The sequence below is a fragment of the Ostrinia nubilalis genome, chromosome 5 (assembly GCF_963855985.1).
Source record: "Ostrinia nubilalis chromosome 5, ilOstNubi1.1, whole genome shotgun sequence".
NCBI lineage: Eukaryota > Metazoa > Arthropoda > Insecta > Lepidoptera > Crambidae > Ostrinia > Ostrinia nubilalis.
Window position 1 is genome coordinate 2,203,610 of NC_087092.1, and position 17,295 is coordinate 2,220,904.

Consider the following 17,295-nt stretch of genomic DNA (forward strand, 5'->3'; position numbering starts at 1 on the left):
AATTGATAAATTAACTGCCGTATTCGGGACAAGTATTTTTCATGTCACTTTGTCCAATTAGTACCTCTGGTCAATTAATTCGTTACACTAACAAATAAGTAGGTACCTAACGTTCTAGGAAACAAGAACAAAATTAATTTAATTAGATGTGATACGTAACCAAATTATCGCATATTATAAATAAACAATACTTTCATTTTCTTTACTAAGTACACGATTGCCTAAGGAAACATTTTATACGCAGATCTCGCAACAGAATTTCAAATCAAATCTCTAAAATGTTGAATTAAAGAGATATACCTAGTACTTGGAGGTCAAATAAACAAAAGTTGAATGAAGAATTCCTCTATGTTAAGGAAAAAACTATTAGCAAATTCATTTATATTGGATTTGCCTACAAAACATTAGAAGGCGTTGAACAAAGTCATTAAATTAATACAAATTCGTCATTTAATTCATCATCACCAATCAAACGCAGCATCACTTAATCTAGTTCAGGTACCCAATGACCCCACAAGCCACAGCAGGGCCTGATGTGCCAGTCATCGTGCTATCTTCAGTGCTGGACCGGCCGTAGTCGTCTTCATCTTTGGAGATGGCCAGCGACCGGCCCACGATGGACCGCGGGCCAGCTAGGGAGATCAGGTGGTCAACGATTTTCACGGTGACTGGGCCTTCCTCGGCTTTTATGTTGCCAAGGTCGCCGACGTGACGGATGTGGTCGCGCGGCCCTCCGTGACGGCCCTGGCGATGAAAATGAGTATTAACATTTTATAACCATATATTAGGTACCTATCTATTATGAGACGGAAAATTGTTTAGTAAAATTCCTGAAGTTAATAGCATATCTGACTCTAGATTTGTTATAATTATTATTACTGACGGGATTGCTACCCTAGATTTGTTTGCCAAAAAGCCTCTATGTCAAGTCAATCATTAATTAACAATCTTATCTTATTTTCCTCTTTCACTATTCTCACTCTCACACACATATATTATATTAATTAACATCTTAATTTTCTGTAAAACGTAAAATGTAAACTGAGTTTTTGAAGTTTTGATGTAACATTCATTATTAACCTATCCTACTTTATAGGATGCATGTTGTTAGGTTACAATTTAGTCCATAAGCTCACGTGCTATACAATTTGTGAAACCTTAATTGTAATCTGTTTTGCGTCTTTAATAAATAAATAAATAAATAAATCAAATAAGTTAATGTAAAAAGGCACTATAGTGATTATCTTGATGTACCATCGTCGCAATTTGTTTTTAATTGCTTGATACTGGTACTGCTGGTATTCAAGTAAAAATTTAAGTATAATCTTATGTGTTCTCGCTAGGCTGATAAATCTTAATGTGGCGTAAATAATAAAATCTGATTTCAGAAGCATTAAATAAAAGCCTTTAGTTGAAGAAAAATGTGCAAATATCAGCATAAGCAATCTTAGAATACCTACCTACTTACTTTTGTTGATGTTCAGGGTGTTAGTTACTTTGGCCCTAATGATATTATAATGGTCACGACGTACCTACTTAGGCAGCTAGGTAAGCATACTTATTTGCTGACTGTGCCAGATTCATATTATTCTGCAGTCTGTCAAGTATTTTAAAGTCATACTTACGTAGTAAGCAATGAAGTGCGGGCCTATATCGTTGCAATTATCATCGATGGCGCCAGTCTGGTGGACGTGGACCCCATGCAAGCCGGGGGCCAAACCCGTCACGTTGCCTTCCACGGTCACCGGACCATTGGGCACGATTTGAGTGAATATGAGAGTCCCTTCGACGCCAGATTCTGCGTCAGGGCGCAGGTGGACGATCGCTTGTAACCCAGGAGCCGAGCGTGGCGCCTGAAAATTATACAACGGCAAAGTTACTTACAAGTTAAAAATCATATTACGAAACTTTTTTGTTTGTGCATAATTATTTGATATCTTTAATCTGCAAATTAATGTAGGTACATTAAAACTAAACTTACAAAATGTTTAAACTATGATTGGATTACAAAATAATGCTTGTTTTTAAGTCAAAAGTAAAACATGGCTCATTACTGTAAAGTGTAAGAGATTGCTATAAATATTTATGTAGGCGTCAAAAACTTCGTAAACCTACTGCGTATTAAAACCTTTTGAGCGTTTTTCTGATATTTAATTTTAGCATTGAAGATTGTTTAGTGTCATGCTAGAGCAATTTATTAGTCTGTAATACTATAATCACGACGGGTAAAATTGTATTTTAAGAAAGAGAAACCGGTATAACATGCAGATAGCCCGAATCGCCAATTGGGGTTCGCTAATCGCACATTGCTGCGGGATAAGGGATTACTTGACCATAATTTGTAAAGGTTTATAGGTATTAATTTTCGAGCATCGTTTTAAGCTTTGAGTACAATTATCGAGTTTCAGGTTAAAGTAATAAACATTATAGACGTATAATGTCTATTAGATTCGTCAATTACGCGTCCTTGGTCTCGTCAGGCCGGTTTATCATCAGCGTTTACCCGCACGCAACGGCATTAACACGGGACCTGTGACATAACCCAGACACATCAGCTCAAGGTGTCAGTCATCTCAAATGAATTAATATTGACATTGTTGTGATCATTATAAGCCGTACGGATTGACTTGCATAACAAATAATAGCATAATATTAAATGGCACAACAAAAATAAATGGCAAAACAATAGATCCAATATGCCTAGAGGTTAGCGAAGAGTAAGTTTTTCATCAAATAACCTTAGGTTCGATTCTCAGGCGGGTAAACAGACTTTTCCAATTTGATTAGGGATTAGGATTTAAGCTGATGAATGCGGCTACCGATGTTAACACTCTAAAAACTAGATAAGTAACAAAATTACAGTCGTACGTAAATAAAATTGACTCTAATGAAAGATGTTGTAAGTTTTTAAAGACCCCACAAATAAGTTCAGTGGTAGGCACTGGCTAGACAGATTTGTTTTGAAAAACAAAAAAAATATTTAACGGTCTTTCTGTATGACGGTGTGACGTTAATTAAAAACGTTCAAAACAAAAACGCTTCGGATTTTTAATTAATGAAGTGCGATGGGAATGATATTCATGGCACGCTATTATTAAAATTCTGTAAATTCACGTTTTGTTTCATAAGTCTTGGTCATTTAACACGGCATTTGAAAATTTTGCCATTAAATTGGCCATTGTCATAGCGATCATAGAGATTTTGTCATGCATAGGAATCAAGGAAGCTTAATGTATGGATGATTAAGAGGAAGTTAATAAAGATAATAATTACGATACTGTAGGATTATTAAAAACTAATTAATGACGTCACAGCATGATCGCAAATTAATAGCAGTTTTAGTTACAAAAGTCCTTGAGGGTTACAGCTAATTAGTTTCATTGTGAATTGTGAAGAAAATAGAATCAATAATATCATAGTTGTAATTATTTCTGGCCTCAATCAACTTCTGTTTTACAGGAAAAACTATTTCAAAGGCTATGCAATTAATTTTACATAACTTCTTATTTACTATCGACTTGCGTTAAAAGAGATTTAAAATAATGTAAAGAACAAGACTTATTAGGTATGTTAGAAATTTTGGTTATAAGAAGGTAGGTATGTAGAGAAAAGAGAACTAAAATAAAAGAAATGTAGAACATCTTTTGATAGATCTTATAAGTACAAGAAAATTTGATTTCCCTTCATCGGCTAGTAGAGAATAGGTAGGTATAAGGTAGGACTAGGTAAGTCCTAGAACATGAATAGATTTTCGGATTAGTCTTATTAATTTAACTCCTTAGAGCTGCAGTTTAAGTGCACAACACACTGTATCATATACATATAGAAGGTTGTTATTTATTTAATTACGAGTATTATAGTTATGACTGTAAGTTAAAATTGTTTTCATGCAGACCTAGAGTTAATTTGTTGAAGTATTCATTTAAAGTTACATGCCGTCAGTTAATAAGTAAAATAGGGTTTTACATGCGTTTCACACAAAAGATGTAAAATAGGAAGAAAGAGGTAAATCTCAAAGAAGTAAGAGACACACCCAGATTGCAGGGTGGTTATTGTTAATCGATTAATTTAATCGAGTACTTACAAAAGCCAGGTCGATTTGTTTCTCGGCCCGGCTGCCCGTTAGGGGGAACGCCGGTCGGCTAAGGTCCTGTAAATAAATACGCCTTTAGTTCTCTTTTCTCCAGCCTGAAATCAGTTTTTCACTATGATAATCCAATTACCATTCCTTTGTCATTGTAATAGTCATGTTATGCATTTTAGAATATGTTATAGATAAGTACGTGCCTATTATACTACGCAATACTCATTAATAAACTATGCCTAAGTATAGGTACGTAATGCAGTTTTCCCTAGTTTTTCCGAAATTAAATATAACGCTAGAATCGTGGGCGGAGTTTTCCCGCCAATTTTTCAACAGTTTTGTGACTGAAGTAGAGCAATGACATTTCAATACATGCAGGATTTATTATACAGGGTGGAAACGTTAAGTGATCTCACTTGATTATTTCTAAACTATACAAGATATCGAAAACCTGATTACTGATTCTGAAAGTGCTTCACAAGCTCTTTCAAACGGTACCAATAATAGGTTACAGAATAAACTGGATCTATCCGAAAATGCAATGTTTCCAGCTTCCTATATATTTTTCTATATTTTATTTTATTTGCAGTTTTCTTTTCAAAATAACCTATTTAGGGTAGTTAAGCCAGTTTGTCGGTAACCTTTAGTTCGGACAGCATACAGTTTACAAAATTAATTTAAATAAATCGTAGAGTTTTCCCGCCAATTTTTTATCTAGTTTTTTTAGCGTTGAAGTAGAGCTATGGTATGAATCCACAGAGTATTCATTTTAACTGTATTTGTTTTTTTTTGTCGAGGGAAAGCATTATTGTATGTTTCTATTGTAGTTACAAATTGCTTTAAATTGACAATGACTGCCGGTCATTCGCGCAATTTTCTCTCTAAAATACTTTAATTTGGCAAACTTTTTATGTCAAATCGCAGGACCATTCAAGTTCACGGACCGGAAAGCAAGAAAAAAGTAATTGCTCGAACACAGAATCGAATTGGCGACTTCGGTTCAACAAACTGCCGCAGCGGTAAAAAGTTGACGGCTACAGGTCTTAAAGTTGTCAGTGCTAATCCGGATAGCTAATTAATTAATTAATATTATACGGATTAGGCTATTGACATTGCAGAAAAAAGGCGACATGAAATTATATCTTAAACGAATTATTAGTAAGTAGGTAGGTATACCTTGATTAATTGGTAGCTTTTTTAACCCAAGATAAGGAGATTTTAATAAATCTGAATTTTCTTGGATACCTAGTCTTTGAATTTAACAATGTAGTTGGCCATGTCGTTGGTTTCAAACGCGACCGGTAATTACATAAATTTTGCGATGAATTTTAATTAGTTTAAAAACTATCTGGTAAACCTTCTTTCTTTTTTGCCTATGATTAACATTTAATTTGAACGTAAATTTTAAATTATCTTATTTTTAAGCTGATTTTTAATCTCATCTGAATACGTGTTGATAATGCAGTTAACCTTTCCCAGACATTATTTACGAGTAAAACCAAATGTGTCTAACCAAACATTTGTAATACGTGTTCGGGTCACATAATGAGCGCTTTGTCATTACAAGGTAAGGTAACAATTGACAATCAGTAAATCGAAGGATTTTTAACACACTACATTAATAAAATCAAAAGTTACTCACATACAGATACGGTTCCATGAACACTTCGTAGACATTGCTCTGGTAGTCTTCAATCGCCGGCAGCGCCTTGATGACGAGGTTGCGACCGTACCCTGGAACTCCTTGAAAGCTCTTCCCATTGAGGGCAGAGACAAGCCACAAGAACTGGCCGAAAAACACGTGCAGCCTGAGGTTCATGACGAAAACTTTTTGCGCGACTAGAAAAAGTGTGGAACGAGTTCAAATTCAAGAATGGAACGTGATGCGTGTTTACTTCTCAAGCAACTGGCATCCAATGATCGGGTCGGATGTTTTTTTCTTAATGGGTGGGCTAGGACGTCTGCTCAGGCCGTTGTGATTATGTGTTCTTCGTGAGATGCCGCGAAGCAGAAGGCTGTAATCGAGCCGTATGACGTAATGATAACTTAGACACGGCATTGTTTAGTGTATTGGGTGGAAGCTGGAAGTCAGCTGTCGTGTACAGGCCGTTATTAACAGCCTTCAAGCGCATAATTGCTGTGTACTGCCAGCTGATTAATAGGCGGTTTTCGTTTAGGAGATGTTTCACCACGTTTCGGCGATGATAAAGCAATAAACAACACATTATAGAGTCACGCACTTCCGAATAGGACTGGCCGGAGATGTGTTCAATGCTATTTTAAAAAAACATTGGATAATTTCAGATGTGTATGATGCAAAATTGTACAGAAAAAAATACCAGAGATAATTACCTTCTTAGCGTCAATGTGCATTTTTTTAGTTACCCACATACATAAAACATTTTAGACATAATTAAAACCTTACGGATGACGAAAAATTATTCAATATTGAATTGAAATGATTTATGTAAATGCTGGCCCTATGTCTGTAAATTGAACCCTGAAAAATATATTGTCGAATTTTCCACAGTTCAAAAATATGTTTTGCCTTCGTATTATTTACTGCCTTATTTAGTGTTATGATCCATCGAACGGATCGAATCGTGAGTTTGCATTAAATTGTTTTTGCTCAATTAAGACAATTTAATTTACAGTCGGCTCAAATAAATAAAAAATATTTGTAATTAATAGAACATTTGAATTTAAATTGAACATCTGAACTTCCTTCACAAAATACTAATTCTTAGATTTTATCTTTTTGCATGAGAACGAACAAGTTTTGATTATTTATGAACAAAACCTAATTATTTCTTAAAAGCTTTTTTTGAAAAAGTTTCAGCATCAAAATTAGTAACTTACATATTATTAATAAGCAATCAAAATTAACCATTTATAAGATTTTTAGCTGTGACAGCAAGAAATTTCTTGCTCTTGAGAATCCCTGACAGACAGGGTATGTCTCACTGTAATCGGTGAAGGCTTTTATCCAAGGCTGACTGTACGTACAAGGTGTGGTGATGGAGTGGATCAGTTATTGGTGTTTTTGCACGTAGGTGTTTAATCTTAAGTATTTAGTTCAGATAATAAAACGATTTCCATATCATTTATCCTCATAAATGATTGTTATTCGCGATCCAACTTCCAACAAAAAATACCAGTTAATAAGTAATTAAGTAGGAAGTTATTTAGAGAACAAAAACTATTAACGGTAAAGCTTTTAATTAAACATAAAGGTACGCATTAAAATAACATAATAATAACATCGTCTAAATAATAAAGAACACTGTACAATGATTATCACCACGAGGTATCCTATAGACAGAACTAAAGGTACTATTTAAGTTGCTCACGTGTACGAGCTAGAAGCATCTAGAATTACGAAATCTAAGTATTCCTTACGTTTATGAAACAAATGTTATTCCACGCTATATTTTTCTAACATAACATGATTAGTTAAAAATATTTGGTAATAATAACTTTAATTCAAAATTATTTCAAAGGACTGATTCGTTGAAGTCTTTGTAGAGACGCCAATTAAAATATGTCATAAGTTTGAGAAAAGCTCCAAAGCTTTTCTTCGTTTTTACCCATAAGACAGGGAAACAAAGCTAAAAATATTTTGGTTACTTTGAAGACTGTCCTGGTGCGACAGAACTAGGAATGCCGACCCCGAATAATGGGAAATGGCTAGGACAAATAAGATTGCGCGGGTTAATCCTATGTCTACTAAAACGTTTCTGGTGTGGCATCCACAGTTACGTGACCTTTTTTCCCCTCACCCGGGTTCAGGAGTGGGACCCACCGAGGCGGCATGAGGGAGGGGCGGTGCTGGCTCTCCTTGGAGCTGGCTGAGGGCGCAGCGGACGGCTGACAGCATCTCAGGAGTTGACTTTCTTCCCCTGGGGGCGTGAGGTCGGTGCGGCCGGGATATGCGCTCGGCAGTCGCTGTGGCTTCTGGAAGAGACCGCGTTTTTCTTGTTGGAGGTGAAAAGGATTTTAAAACGAAGCCTAGGCTGTCCATACGGTAAGTAATTCACAACGTTTAACTTAACGGAACACTTGTCAGAATAAGTGTCTCTACTAGACAATCTTACTTTCATCATTGGTGCTTGCTTTTCGCTATTTACCGAAATTAACATTTGTAGACTTTTTCGTACTTATGTTGGTTCCTTATCAACCTTGACAACAACAGGTGGACATTGACAAAGTACTAGGTAGGTACATCAAGTTTTTCGTTTGGCTTTCTACGAAATTTCCATGAAGCTATATTAGATTTGATCACTATTTATTTTAAATAAGTCACATTTGCCTAAGGAACATTAGAAAAAGGTGTACTTAAGAAAGGTTATCAGCTTTCATAATATCTCGAAGCCTGACCTTTGTTAGCACAATGCCCAAGAAACTAATATCATGAAACCACTCACGATTGACTCTAGGCCTGTCCCGATCAGCATTAGTATCGTCCAGCCTCTCGCAGCAGTTGCAGAAGTAGCAGGGGACCCCCGGGACCCCACAGCACAGTGCCCCCCACATCCACCTATGCAGGGTGGTCCCAGCCCTCGACCACACGCTCGGTCGGTCCTGGTCGTGGTTGAAGACGAAGTCGCGATTCATTACAGCTACTCCATCGTGGATTCGCGGTGGCTGATTTGACAGTTGTGACGGCGATTGTCAGTAGAAGTTTTTTTTTGAGTGGCCAGGAGTTTTTGAGGTCTGTCAAGTGGGGATGTCCAAAAAGGATTTGAAATAAAGGTTTCATGCTTTAGGGTAAAGCTGCTGGTTAGGATCTAAGGGTTACGGTATTTGACCTGTTAGGATGATAATATTGGTTATTATTTCTTTTGTACACAAACCAGCGCTAAATGTAGAGTTAGTGAAACCACGTTACATTACTTTTTTTGTGATAATAAAAATTTTTTTTTTTAGTAATAAACGACATCTAGCTTTTTCAGTCATAAAAACATTTCACAGCAGGTGCTCTTAGTACTCAATGCTGGTCATGGGTGCTGGTTCTACAATGAATGTGGGGCGCGCAATAAGTTCTAATCCACTCCGGTAGATGGCGCAAAACAAATCTAATATTTTTTATGTAGAGTCCAACTTATTGGTAGCGTAAACTTTTTAATAGCGATGCTGACAAATGAATTGCAAAATCCTAATTCAATCCATGTATTTAATTGATAAATTAAACTAGTGATCTTCATCATACAGCAGTTAATGTAGGTATAGAGCCCAGAACTATGAGGAAACTGAAGTAAAAAATGCACTTCAATACTTATTATTATCATCCTTGACCTTGACGATGATCTGTATCATACTTTGCCCTCGATTTTTATCAGGTATATGTATTATTCATCTCGAACCGTCCCAAGATTATGTCACGATTTACTTTATATTCGTGACGCAGGTTGATTTCTGTGGAATATCAATAAAAGTGATAATAAAAGTCATCGTTGACGACTTCCATTACTTTTATGCTAATACCTTGAAATCTTACCTACATCGTAAGAAGTCGGTTCAAAAAGGGACAAAATTAGTCAAATACACTGAAGTCATAAAGATAGAGTAAATCATACTTTTCAAAAATAATGAATAAATGACATAATTTCTCATGTAGAGATCGTCAGAGCCTACAATAATCTTAGTCTGCAGCTCTGTGCTTAATAAGGAGGAAAGAAATGAGTAAAAGCAATTAAAAGGTCGCCCATAAAACATTATCTTATCAACAATTTTCGACTGTGATTTTGATATTGCAAAAAGTACCTACTATGATAACTTTGATCACATGTTTTATGCCATAAAAACCTGTGAAACGCTATAATAGTGGTACCGATGCTGCACCCATCATCCTTCGCCTTGATTGCTGTTTGGTCAACAAATGCCCATGCTGTGTTGAGTCGCACCTATCGCCAGTGCGCTCAGTCACGTTGGGAAGGCGCGCGCGCAGGTAGTGATAGTTTTCAGTGAAAACTCGTGATTTTTTTGTGATTTTAACAGCAAAAAGGTTGTGTTCGGTAAGTTTTGAAAGCTTTTTTAAACTCTTTAATTAAAGCAAAGTTAAAGAATCTTTCTGGGAAAGTTTAATCATGAGTTTTTTTTGTGCAAAGCAAGTGTTGTTATGGTGAGCGAAAGAGAGGAGGGTTATAATGCTATGTTTTACCCGACTGCGTCAAAAGGATAGTTATGTGATGATTTTGAGACATATTTTTTTAGGATTTTTTAAACGTTTTGAGAAATGAAAATAGACTCTACCTACGTATTCATGAGATTATCTAATTGACTCGAATATTGATCACTTTAAACCGGTTTGGTTAAAGTTATTTATAAAATCGAATGATTAATTGATCTTAAACCAACAAAAACAAGACCGACTTATTTATTAATAACCAATTTTATATTCATCGTGATTTAATTTATAAAGAAATCAAATTAAATTTTCTTTTATCCTTAATTCATCATTGTCATCTCAAGAAAGAGGAAAATTTGTTTTAAGCGATGTTATTGATCTTTCGAAGAATTAATTATCATAAGTGATTTAATAGAGTAGGTACAATTAAAACTATTTTTACTGGTACCTTCGCTTAATTACTTTAATAATTAAATCGGTTACATACGTAGATCATCTGGAAAGAGAATGTAGATCGATATTACATACATAATCGTACGTGTTCCAAACTGTGTCAAGTGCAACCGGCTGAACCGTTGTTGATGTTGATCAATTGCGCGTGAGCACATAATACCTACAGCATGATCTACAGGGTGTTAGGTAAATGGGTATATGAGCCGACACTAGCCCATGTTAACATGGTCATATAAATGGTATGGTGAAGTCAGAAAATTGATATCTTCATTTTAATTATTTTAATTTTCATACAAATCGGATTTTATAAAATTTATTTTGTATGAAAATTAAAAAAATTAAAATGATGATATCAAATTTCTGACATCACCATACCATTTATATGCCCATGTTAACATGGGCTAGTGTCGGCTCATATACCCATTTACCTAACACCCTGTATAGATCATTCAAACGAGTACCTAATGGTTACGAAATGACACCGTTTATGTATAAATCGTGACATTGGATCAAAAGGACGAGAGGCTGAAATAAAACTGTTTTAATAGATCGATGGATGAAGAACCTTCAATCAAGGTAGTTTGGTTTAATAAAATTGTAAATGATTTTTTTTTAAACAGGATTTTAAGTTCTGTATTACGGTTTGCTTTACTCTAGATTCAAAGGAAAAGTCATTTGTAAACCTATTTATTTAGGCAGAGAACTTTGCTTTGTGTTGATAGCCTTGTACTGGATTATTACCACTTCTCGTTCCCACCACTGCAACTCTTGTGTAGCCAGGATCTACAGCTTGACCGCCAACAAAAAACCAGTGAAGGTCAACTTTGTCCCGGGAGAAAGTTAAACTGTTATTGGACCCGCAACTAATCAGAAGAACATAGTTGACAGCCTAGTGACATGTACTATGTGGAAGGGCATTTATTTAATAAATAGACAAGTACTTACTGACAAATAGAGTCCTCGCTTCAGTACTTACACATGCGTACAACCATTTTTATTCCATTGTATTCGGCCTGTGTAACTAATTCTGCTCACGAACTAATTTTTGTCCGTCACTATTGTATGCACAATTCGACATGTGCTTAACAGGGCACATTAAAATCCAGTATTGGTGTGTATTAAGAACTTGGTGTGTATTGGTGTGTTGTAACACATTTCCTAGCTCCTATCCTACGAGTACATAAGTACTTACGTATTATGGTGATGGCCACAGATTTAAGTGGTACCATTTACCCCTGGGACAAACCTGACCTTCACTGGTTAGGTTTTAACGGTCAAACTGTAGCTCCTGGCTACACAGGAGTTGCAGCGGTGGGAACGAGAGGTGGGAATGGTCCCGTAGTACCATTTACTATGTTTTGCAATTTGCATCTATGTAGATTCGAGCTAGTTATGCCGTTATTCACTCAGTCCAATGTTTTTCTAGGTAAAAAGGCTTTGAGGCTATTTTTAAGACCTCATAAACAAGTTATTACATTATGTTGATTAAGATTACCGACGGTGTTAGCGTACTATGTTAGCCATATAGTACGTGGTGTGTACTCGTTTATTTTGATTAGCCGGCTTGGCGGACCGGTCCCTCTGACCAGAACAGCTAGACCCCCTCTAAGTGTGGCTTTGGAAAGATTTTAGAATAAAATAGTAACTGGTTGTGTGCTGTGAGGGGTCAGAGTAGAGTGGCCAGTAATTGCAACACTATTACGGATCGTATGCGCGCGCAACCATTCTCTAGAAGAAACCGGAGAGGTGAGTCGTCTCTGTATATTGTTTATAACATTAATAATAAGTAGTATTGGTGATAAAATAACAAGTAGGTTCTTTGTCTTTCGGTTGGTCATTTTTATTCCAAAGTACCTGCCTATATCGTAAGTACAAATTAAAATCTGAATTCGTTACATAATTAATTCAAAATTAATTTCTGTAGGTGCCCAGGGTGTCTAGTAATCTCGTAATTAGACAAATAACTATGTAACTCGAATTGTATTAATAAAATAAACAAATTGAAGTTGTTTTTTGAGTGAATGGGATCGATACGACATTCTAGATTAATCGATATCGACGCGGATCTTTAGAAAAGAGAGAATCAGCTGAAGATAAACTTATCTTTGAGTCTGAATAAATATCAAAACAAATAAACACGTCCTATCTGTCCTATTCATAAGTAGGTAAATAAAGCCTGAAACTAGGCATTGGTTTTTATTTTACTTAAGTGTAGTGATGATCATGACTGTCAAGTAAAAGAATTTGTAGAAATACGTTTCTGAGTACTTATCCATTGTTTATTTACTTATTTGATTGTTTCATTGTTTGTCTTGAATTTACTACCTGTTTTCCTGTTATCTCAAGTAATTTAATTATATTCCGTGTATTAAATCATGGTCATGGTCAGTCGGATGAAGTAAGATGCAAAAAAAGCTATGCATTCATTAATATTTAAAGATGCATACAAATAATACTTATTTAATTCCAATTTTTGTTTGTTTTCTAGTTATTTATAAGTAGATACTTTTTATATAGAATGTTATTAGATATTAGAATTGAATCGAGTTTAATCTAGAATTTATTTTATTTAAATACGATAGCCAGTAAAACTACTTTCGTAAATCAATTTCTTACTACATGTATAAACATGAGTGCTTAAGTTTTATAGCAGTAAAATATATTGTAATAGCAGGCTATCCTAGTCTTAATTTTTACTTAAAGTTATTAAAATAAGTAACTGTCTTAAATAATTTCACGCATGTTGCGCAACGTTTGTAAACAATTGAATAACTGTCATTATCATTAAGTTTATTTATTAACTGACGATAACTCAGTGACCACAAAGTATTAAACTGACATTAGTGGATTGCCTTATCGTCATCTAATATTATTAGCGATTTACGTGTAGGTACGTTTGATAGGGACTCCCCGTCTAAATTTTGTATAGCATCAATGTATGTATATTTTATTATTTCACCCCTTTTTGCAATGAAGTGTACCTACCCCTTAGCGAACCCCCCCCTACCCCTTAGAACCGCTTCTCAATTTTTTCAAGTTGTTTATTTACAGAATAGTGTAAAGAATAGAAAGTGTATAGTCTATTTCTAATTCCAATTTATATCTAAATTCATGAAAGTAGCTTCAGCGGTGCATGCGCGAAAACCTTTCAGAAAAACAGATAGATAAATAAAATAAAAAATACCTTTATTAATGTCTCTAGTTTCTCCATCGGAAATTATTGAAGACGACAGAACATAAAGGTAACATAAACCTAGGCACCTGTGAAATTCACGTAAACGAACCCGCGGGAAAAGTCATGTTCGTAATAAAAATATTATGATTAGTCACATGTTTTCGTATCGAGAAAAACATTGTGTTTCACCCGTGACCTTTTATTGCTTGGGATTGTATTTTATTATCTTAATTACGTGTGCAACTAAGTAGGTATTGATAAGACTAAGGCCCAGAACAGACGGTGAAACGCAACTGCAACGAAACTGCAACTTTGTGATGATTCTGATGAATGAAACTGAAATTGAAAGTTTCAAACTGGTCGCGTCATGTGTGATCTCTCAACGGACGCTATGGCAGAAACTTAGATGCAACTCAAAAGTAACTAGCAGTTGCAGTTTCGTTGCAGTTGCGTTTCACCGTCTGTTCTGGGCCTTAGTTAAAAACGTTCACTCGTGCATCCATGAGCTTTCCTTTGTTTTCTGTATCTTTAAAGTATTTGTTACCGTAAAAACTTGCCACTTGGATTTTTGTTGTAAAATAAGTGTTTTATGTTTCAGACTATCCAGTTCAACATGTTGAAACTTGCAGTAGCTTTGGTGTCTGTGGCGATCGTGGCAGCCCACCACGATGTGGTAAGTTTGTGATTCAAAAACTTTCAACGTGTGTAATTGCTATATTTTCGGACTCAATTATTATTGAAACGACATTGTATTTAAAAAAAAGAGACTAACTATTAATTAGAATTGAGTAGAGCTAGAGATTAGAGTTTACAAAAACGAGTAAACACCTATTTTCATTTTGGTTTGATAGTTCTCTTGGTGGGCTATGTGAATGCGGTGGGTAATTCGCACTGTAGACTAGAATGATGGCTAAACTCTAGGCGTAATATTGACCAGCATTTTTGTCGATGTGACAAACTAATGGAGAGGCTCTCTCTCCAGCAATGTGAGAATTCCGCGATCACACAGGGTGTTGATTTCAATCCTCGTCATATTTACGCCCGATCACGAATCAGTAAAAAAATTGACTTCGAAAAAAATTTTAAACTAAAAAGCAATTGAAATCAACACCCTGTATAGTGTTAATTTTGGATCGCTTTCTTCTGTGGTGGGATAGATGTCAGAACTGGATTTCAATCATGTTAAATTCCAATTTGGGCACTAACCTTTCAGGACGAGAAACACTCCGCAACCGTGTTCCTGTTAGGCACCGATGTTCACGGAACCATCAACTTCAACGAGGTGGAGGGTGGGAAAGTCAGGGTGCAGGGCACCATCACCGGCATGCCTGCTGGCGAGTACGGCTTCCATGTTCACGAGAAGGGAGATGTTAGTGGAGGCTGTGCAACCGCTGGAGCGCACTTTAACCCTGAGAAGGTAAGAAGGGAATTTTTTTTTTTCACCTCATGATAAATGATTACCGTCGCTTGTAGAATTTGATTGTCACTTTAAAGGTTAGAAGAATTGGAGTCAGTTTGACGATTAAAGTTTTGCTCTCATAACCATCGGATAACAAGACGTGGAAAGGGACAGATAATGTTTTATAGTAATTTTATTTAGACTTAAAACAACTTACCTACTTGAGGCAATAAGCCTCAACATTTTCGATGTCACACTGCCGGCAAAGTTGCTAGTTCGATCTTCAGCTCATATTTTTCAGCAGGCCCTGATGACAAGGAATTGGCACATCATTAAATTCTTTTAGTACCTATAATCACTGTTTGAATCTCATTATTGTTTTTGACCAGTATTGACTTCCTCATTATTCAATTGACCTTGATTACCAGGTCTGAACATGTAAAAATCAGGCTTCCCCAACTCGTCAAGCCATCGTGGAGAATACAGGCTAAATCTTCCTCCAGTAAACTTGCCTCTACTAAATTATAGATCGTGGTGGAAACAAAATGTCCTGCTGATGATCTAATGCAATCTTTTTAGGTGGACCACGGCCACCCCAACGACAAAGTTCGCCACGTGGGCGACCTCGGCAACGTGCGGTTCAACGAGCAAGGCGTCGCCGACATCGACTTCGTGGACAGCCAGATATCCCTCCGAGGGGCACACAGCATCATCGGCCGCGCCGTGGTACTCCACGAGAAGGCTGACGACTTCGGAAGGAGCGACCACCCCGACTCGAGGAAGACTGGCAACGCAGGCGGTCGGGTGGCGTGCGGCGTCATCGGAATCTTGTAGGAGCCTTCCCTCTTTTATTTTTTATTTTAACTGCCTACCCTTTTGCCATATTCTAACGTTATTCTGTAGTACCTTTTTGGAAAGCATTAAGTCCTTTGTGGAATAAGCTACAAATTCGTAGAACATAACCCCGTAGTACTCTGTATTCCACGAAAACTCAAAGTGAACAACTGCAAAATTTAACCGTGTGGTCAAATTGAGTTTTAATAGTCTTAAATGCTTTTTATTATTATTAATTTTATTACCCATGACACGAGATTAAAAAATAGATATTTACGTCAAAATAGTTAATCGCAAGCTTGTGCAGAAGTATAATCTCTCTAATTTTACATTCAATTACTGCTACTAACACACTAGAAGTGAATCAATTTATAGAAAATAATAATATTTCGAATATTGATGTGATAGTAAGCTTTTCTTTTGATTCCGTATGATATTAAAAGTGTAAGTAGGTACCTTCCTAATTGAGTACAATTTAAACATAGTTTTTATAATGTAGAGACGATGTCAAATGTTAGTGACTTGACTGGTTTACTGTGATGATTTCGCAATGAGCCAGTAACCAGTTGATCTTGTTTAGTATGATTTATATCAGAACAAGTTTTGTATCGCCAAAGTAAATAAAAGTTTTGTGTACAATTTGTTTTTCTTTTGTTTTTTGGTTGAAAATAAAGTCTTATAAAATAAAGGCTCCAAATAAATAGGTATTCATTTACTATGATTCACGTCTTCATAAAAAGTCTACCATCTTCGGGTCTTAGAACAATAAATAACAAAGATCCATCCAATCCAATCCAAATCCCTGAAAATATGAAGGTATTGATATATTTAGGGTTAGCTATGCTGGGCTGGAATCCAGGTAACTACGAAGATGTTATGGTATTCAACACTTTAAACTTTGAATTGAAGTCACTACGAGTTTGTAACCTTTGTACCAGAATCAGTCAAAATCTCTAGGTACACACACACACGTATAATCACTGATCCATATTAGGGAAAGGAGCTGAGTTATGTACAAATCCTTCAGGAGCCTCACTAATAATGAAAATGTAAGGATAATGACAAAAGGACGTACAATTTTCTTTTTTACTTGACCTCAAGTTCGTACCTACATTAGGTCCATTCTAAGGACGTGATTGTAAAATACAATATTTGGAATCTATATTGATCTCCATAATCACCTATTAATTCTGATTCTATGTAAATAAATAAGATGCAGTCTC

At 35.9% G+C, this 17,295-nt stretch overlaps 2 protein-coding genes across 3 annotated transcripts; one reads left to right on the forward strand and one right to left on the reverse strand.

Moving 5' to 3' along the window:
- Positions 1 to 364: 364 nt before the first annotated feature.
- On the reverse strand, positions 365 to 6,204 carry LOC135071656 (superoxide dismutase [Cu-Zn]-like). 2 transcript variants are annotated; one of them, XM_063965421.1, is made up of 4 exons: positions 5,727 to 6,163; positions 4,085 to 4,150; positions 1,626 to 1,853; positions 365 to 744 (listed from the first exon to the last, which is right to left on the reverse strand). In XM_063965421.1, the coding sequence occupies exons 1-4, from the start codon at positions 5,901 to 5,903 to the stop codon at positions 490 to 492; spliced, it is 726 nt and encodes a 241-aa protein (XP_063821491.1). In that variant the 5' UTR covers positions 5,904 to 6,163; the 3' UTR covers positions 365 to 489. The 2 variants fall into 2 exon arrangements, with proteins under 2 accessions (XP_063821491.1, XP_063821492.1); XM_063965422.1 differs by lacking the exon at positions 4,085 to 4,150 and having other exon boundaries at positions 5,727 to 6,204.
- A 3,793-nt stretch (positions 6,205 to 9,997) lies between these two features.
- On the forward strand, positions 9,998 to 16,711 carry LOC135071660 (superoxide dismutase [Cu-Zn]-like). The gene is made up of 4 exons (XM_063965426.1): positions 9,998 to 10,098; positions 14,438 to 14,512; positions 15,053 to 15,256; positions 15,818 to 16,711. The coding sequence occupies exons 2-4, from the start codon at positions 14,453 to 14,455 to the stop codon at positions 16,070 to 16,072; spliced, it is 519 nt and encodes a 172-aa protein (XP_063821496.1). The 5' UTR covers positions 9,998 to 10,098; positions 14,438 to 14,452; the 3' UTR covers positions 16,073 to 16,711.
- The last annotated feature ends 584 nt before the right edge of the window (positions 16,712 to 17,295 follow it).

Coding starts and splice junctions, on each gene's coding strand:
- LOC135071660 (XM_063965426.1), top strand. CDS start 14,453: ATGTTGAAACTTGCAGTAGCTTTGGTGTCTGTGGCGATCGTGGCAGCC. Junction 14,513..15,052: donor TGGCAGCCCACCACGATGTG/GTAAGTTTGTGA, acceptor CTAACCTTTCAG/GACGAGAAACACTCCGCAAC. Junction 15,257..15,817: donor CGCACTTTAACCCTGAGAAG/GTAAGAAGGGAA, acceptor CAATCTTTTTAG/GTGGACCACGGCCACCCCAA.
- LOC135071656 (XM_063965421.1), bottom strand. CDS start 5,903: ATGAACCTCAGGCTGCACGTGTTTTTCGGCCAGTTCTTGTGGCTTGTC. Junction 4,151..5,726: donor TCATGGAACCGTATCTGTAT/GTGAGTAACTTT, acceptor ATTTATTTACAG/GACCTTAGCCGACCGGCGTT. Junction 745..1,625: donor CGCACTTCATTGCTTACTAC/GTAAGTATGACT, acceptor TTTCATCGCCAG/GGCCGTCACGGAGGGCCGCG.